The sequence below is a fragment of the Nicotiana tomentosiformis genome, chromosome 9 (assembly GCF_000390325.3).
Source record: "Nicotiana tomentosiformis chromosome 9, ASM39032v3, whole genome shotgun sequence".
Lineage (NCBI taxonomy): Eukaryota > Viridiplantae > Streptophyta > Magnoliopsida > Solanales > Solanaceae > Nicotiana > Nicotiana tomentosiformis.
Window position 1 is genome coordinate 7,879,159 of NC_090820.1, and position 5,524 is coordinate 7,884,682.

Genomic DNA, 5,524 nt, shown 5'->3' on the forward strand with positions numbered 1-5,524 from the left:
CCTTTCCGCGGCTGCACCCTTTTTTCGCTGTCAGCGGAATCCAATGTTCAGAGAGTTGGTAGTCTAATCCCAACTCTTTCGCATACCGCGCTCATTTTTATGCAGACCGCACTGACCCTTCCGCGGGCGCGCCTCTTTTACGCTGTCAGCGGAGCCCTATTTTGAGAAACACTTTGATCATTTCATCTGTTGTCCTCTGCCAATTCATTAAACCACAATACTAATGATCTTTCACTAAATGTGTGTGTAGATAATGGTGTGATCTCGTAGTGGTCCCGACAAATCCAAAGGAAGGGGAGATTCCTCCCGCGGCCGAGGCAAAGGGAAGCAGATTGCATCCTTAGCACCTCAGAAGACTATTGGCAAAAAGGCACCACCTGTGAGACCTCAGGCTGAATCCTCGGACATTAGTGAATACCTCCCTTCCCGGGAGATTTTCGAGGGAGAATCAACAGAACAGTGGGGGAAAAGAATGCGGCAGAGCTCAGCCAACAGTAAAGCGCGAGGATTTTCACCTCTTAGAACCCAGAAGATGAGAGCAAATAAACTGCAATTCCACAGCTACAGAAATCCCTCTTTTACGCTGTTTTCTCTCTTTGTTTTTTGATATTTTTCCAAATTTCAAATCGGAGCTTCAATTTCAATTCAAAAACCTTTGTTTGAAACGATCAAACCAATGTATTTAAGTATCAATTAAGCATTAATTTGAGATCATGGCATGCATCTAACCCTAACTAACAAAGAAAAATTAAAACAAAGAGAAAAGACAAGAAAAAGATAAAAGCACATCATGGAATTGAACATACCAGTTGTAAAATTGTAGTAGGAGATGAACTCTTAATGTGAATGAGATGAAAATTGAGCGTAGGATGAGATGAACAGTGCTTTTTGTGCGGTAAAATGTTAGGGTTCGAAAAGTGTAAACTATCTAAGGAACCCTTATTTATACTAATCAATTGTGGAACCCACCGCCTTACCTGAGCGCGGACGCAAAATTCTATCGCAGTCCGCGCTATGTTACCTTATGTAGACTAGCTTCAAGCACATGGGCGCGGTCCGCGAAATATTAGCTGTTGCCGCAAAATTCAACGTGGTCCGCAAAAATTGGAACACGGCCACGATCTCTGAAGGATTTTTGACAGTCCAACTTTAGAGAGTTGGCATTTTGCTCTTTTCAAGTACACGTCCGCAGACAAAAATGTGCTGCCGCAAAATGCTCACGCGAACCGCAAAATTTTGGGCGCGGTCCGCGAAATTCCAACATTTAGCCAAATTTTTCCTGTCAAAATCCTGAACTGCACAACCAATTCCTACATACACTTCACAGCCAGTTAATCCAAAATAATGCCTAATCTAAGAAGAAAATCAAAAGAAAGAAAAACACATGGGTTGCCTCCCAAGAAGCTCCTGATTTAATATCGTGGCACGACGCATGTTACCATCATCATTTGAAATGGATCAAGGCCACTATATGGCTATCATCAATCTTGCCATGGTAATGCTTCACTCGGTGCCCATTGACTTTAAAGATTTCACCATTTTTGTTTTCCAAATCGAGAGCACCAAACGGAGTTACATGCACCACTTCAAAAGGACCACTCCACTTCGACTTGAGCTTTCCCGGAAACATCCGTAACCGAGAGTTGAATAGAAGAACCAAGTGGAATAAGCATGGAACCGAAACTCATCAAGTTCATTTAGTTGCTCTACTTGGAGATTGGCAGCTACATCCCATTCAATGTTCAACTTCTTCAGCACCCACATGGACTTGTGCTCTAATTCAACCGGAAGATGGCATGCTTTCCCAAATACCAACCGGTACGAAGACATACCAATTGGAGTCTTGTAAGTTGTACGATAGGCCCATAAAGCATCGTCAAGTTTCCTTGACCATTCAGTATGGTTTGCATTGACAGTCTTGGATAATATGCTCTTGATCTCTCTGTTGGAGACCTCAACTTGTCCACTAGCATGTGGGTGATAAGAGGTTGACACCTTATGATTGACACCATACTTAGAAAATAAAGTGTCGAAGGCTTTGTTGCAAAAATGAGAACCCACATCACTAATGATAGCCATTGGGGCGCCGAACCTTGTGAAGATATTTTTCTTTAAGAAATCCACCACACTCCGTGCCTCATTGTTGGGCAAAGCCACAGCTTCAACCCATTTGGAAACATAATCAACAGCAACCAGAATATAAATGTTCCCATATGAACTCACAAATGGCCCCATAAAGTCGATGCCCCACACATCAAAAATATCAATCTCAAGAATAGTAGTGAGGGGCATTTCATTCTTTTTAGAAATTCCACCAGCTCTTTGGCACCCATCACAATGCCTAACAAGCTCGCTAGCATCTTTGTACAAGGTGGGCCAATAGAATCCACAGCTTAGGACCTTTGTAGCAGTTCTCGCCCCACCATGGTGACCACCATAGGGTGAGGAATGGCAAGCTTCAAGAATACTCAATTGCTCTTCTTCCAGAACACATCTCCGGATAACGCCATCATTGCAAATTTTGAAAAGATATGGCGTACCAATAATAATCCAAGGAAACCCATTTGAGCTTCTTCCTTTGGTTTGAAGAGAACTCATTCGGGACAATGTCGGTCACAAGAAAGTTAGCCACATCGGCAAACCAAGGTATCCCAGTCACAGACACGGAGAGGAGTTATTCATCTGGGAACGAATCATTAATATCGAGGCCATCATGGGGCCGCCCCTCCTCTTCCAAGCGGGACAAATGGTCCGCCACTTGATTTTCACTCCCTTTTCGGTCTATGATTTCAAGTTCAAACTCTTATAGAAGAAGAACCTATCTCATCAACCTAGCCTTAGAGTCCTTTTTACTCATCAAATAAAGAAGTGCCGCGTGATCGGTGTGCACAATCACTTTGGTACCCATGAGGTACGGGCGGAACTTTTCCATGGCGAAGACAATGGCTAATAGCTCTTTCTCGGTCACCGTATAGTTGACTTGGGCTTCGTTCATTGTTTTTCTTGCATAATAAATCGGATGAAATATCTTGTTGATCCTTTGCCCCAAAAACTCTCCTACCGCAACATCGCTAGCATCGCACATGAGCTTAAATGGTAAGCTCCAATTGGGTGACGTAATGATGGGAGTGGTAGTCAATCTATACTTGAGAAGCTCAAAAGCTTTCATGCAATCATCATTGAACACAAACTTTGCATCTTTTTCCAACAACTTACACAAGGGGTTCACCACTTTTGAGAAATCCTTGATGAAGCTACAGTAAAACCCTGCGTGACCAAGAAAGCTCCCCACTCCCTTGACGGAAGTCGGAGGAGGGAGTTTTGATATCACTTCAACTTTTTCTTTATCCACTTCAATACCATTCTTGGAGATCTTATGGCCGAGGACAATGCCCTCCTCGACCATAAAGTGGAACTTCTCCCAATTAAGCACTAAGTTGGTCTCCTCACATCGGGCCAACACTTTATCAAGATTATCCAAACATTCTTCCGGTGCATTACACAAACCAAACGACATACGTGAGAATGCAAATGTGCCATATGGATAGGTGAAGGTGGTTTTCTCTTGGTCTTCAGGTGCAATGAGAATATGGTTGTACCCAGAGTACCCATCCAAAAAGCAATAATAAGCACGCCCGGCAAGTCTGTCCAACATTTGGTCAAGAATTGGAAATGGAAAATGGTCTTTGCGGGTCACTTTGTTCAGCTTTCTATAATCCATGCATATCCTCCAACCGGTGACAGTTCTTGTGGGGATCAATTCATTTCTATCATTTGTGATCACAGTCATGCCCCCTTCTTTGGGACACATTGTACCGGTGAAGTCCATGAACTATCAGAAATGGGGTACACAACCCTTACATCTAGCCACTTGATGATTTCTTTCTTGACTACCTCTTGCATGGCCTCGTTCAACCTCCTTTGATGTTCCACGGAGGGTTTGGCATCTTCCTCCAATATGATTTTGTGCATGCAGAAGGCGGGACTTATACCCCGAATATCCGCCAATGTCCAACCTATTGCCTTCTTCCTTCTTTGAAGCACTGCAAGGGTGGAATCTACCTGCATTTTAGTTAAGTACGAAGAAAGAATAACAGGTAATGTGGAACAAGGGCCTAAGAACTCATACCTGAGGTGTGAAGGCAAGGGCTTCAACTCCAATATTGGTGGCTCCTCGATTGAGGGCTTTGTTGGCGGAGTCTTCCGGTTCTCAAGGTCCAAGGAAAGTTTACGGGGTCCATATGTGTAGGATCCCATTCCTTGCAAAGCATTTGCACATTCTATCAAGCATGCCTTCTCATCATCCTCATGATTTAACAACACAGCTTCCAGAGGGTCTTCCACATTGATCATAGCACTCGTGTCATCAACAATCACCTCTGTCACAAGATCCACAAAAGAGCATACTTCGTTGCTATTAGGCTGCCTCATTGACTTGCACACGTGGAACACAACTTTATCATCGCCCACCCGGAAGGTGAGCTCCCCAGCTTCCACATCAACCAATGCCTTCCCTGTTGCTAGGAAAAGTTTCCCCAATATGATTGGCACCTCATAGTCAACCTCACAGTCGAGTATTACAAAATCTTCGGGAAGTATGAACTTGTCGACCCGAACTAGCACATCATCAATTACCCCCAATGGTCTCTTCATTGTTCGGTCTGCCATTTGCAACCTCATGGAAGTAGATCTTGGTTGCCCAATCCCCAATGTCTTGAACACAAAATATGGCATCAAATTAATGCTTGCTTCCAAATCGCACAAGGCTTTCGCGAAATTGGCACTACCAATAGTGCATGGAATTTTAAAGGCACCAGGATCTTCTAGCTTTGGAGCCATGGAATGCACAATGGCACTCACTTGATGTGTCATTTTGATCGTCTCACAGTTCATTGACCTCTTCTTTGTTACCAAGTCCTTCATGAACTTGGCATATCCCGGCATTTGTTCTAGAGCTTTAACCAAAGGTACATTTATAGATAAACTTTTTATCATATCAATGAATTTCTTGAATTGGTTCTTGTTGTTTTGCTTTGCGAGCCTTTGAGGATATGGTGGAGGAGGCATTGGAAAATGAGCCTTGGCTTTGGGCACTACAGGATCCGGTATGTCTATCATGTGTTCCCTAGACGGGTTCACATCATCTTGTTTCTCCTCCACGTTTTCATCAATGTCTATCCTCACTTCATCATTCGCATTCTCATCATTTCTTGGCTCATCCTCTTCTTGCACAACCAAATCATCATTCACAATCTTTCTTGGATTGGAGGTACTTGCATCTCTACCTCTACCGCTTCTTGTGGTCACCGCCATAGCATGGCATGTATTGTTCCCACCCTTTAGGTTTACTACTGTATCACTTGGTAGTGCCCCCTTAGGGCGAGTATTCAATGCTTGAGAAACTTGACTCATTTGTACTTCCAAGTTGCGGATAGAAGTATTGTGGGAGGCTATTTGGGCATCAGAGTCGGCATTTCTTTCCACCATTTGCTTAAACATACTTTCTATCCGTCCCATCTCATTA

The 5,524-nt window shown here is 43.5% G+C and overlaps 1 protein-coding gene across 1 annotated transcript; it reads right to left on the reverse strand.

Moving 5' to 3' along the window:
• Nucleotides 1–730: 730 nt before the first annotated feature.
• On the reverse strand, nucleotides 731–4,944 carry LOC138898351 (uncharacterized). The gene is made up of 5 exons (XM_070184410.1): nucleotides 4,471–4,944; nucleotides 4,294–4,377; nucleotides 3,217–3,832; nucleotides 1,679–2,360; nucleotides 731–734 (listed from the first exon to the last, which is right to left on the reverse strand). The coding sequence occupies exons 1-5, from the start codon at nucleotides 4,942–4,944 to the stop codon at nucleotides 731–733; spliced, it is 1,860 nt and encodes a 619-aa protein (XP_070040511.1).
• Nucleotides 4,945–5,524: the final 580 nt, after the last annotated feature.

Excerpts from the sequence above, each read along its gene's own strand:
- LOC138898351 (XM_070184410.1), bottom strand. The coding sequence starts at position 4,944 with ATGCCGGGATATGCCAAGTTCATGAAGGACTTGGTAACAAAGAAGAGG. Across the intron at positions 3,833-4,293 it reads ATCATGAGGATGATGAGAAG|TTCATGGACTTCACCGGTAC; the intron begins GCATGCTTGATA and ends CATTTCTGATAG. Across the intron at positions 2,361-3,216 it reads AAAAGTGGTGAACCCCTTGT|ATGCTAGCGAGCTTGTTAGG; the intron begins GTAAGTTGTTGG and ends CCTTGTACAAAG.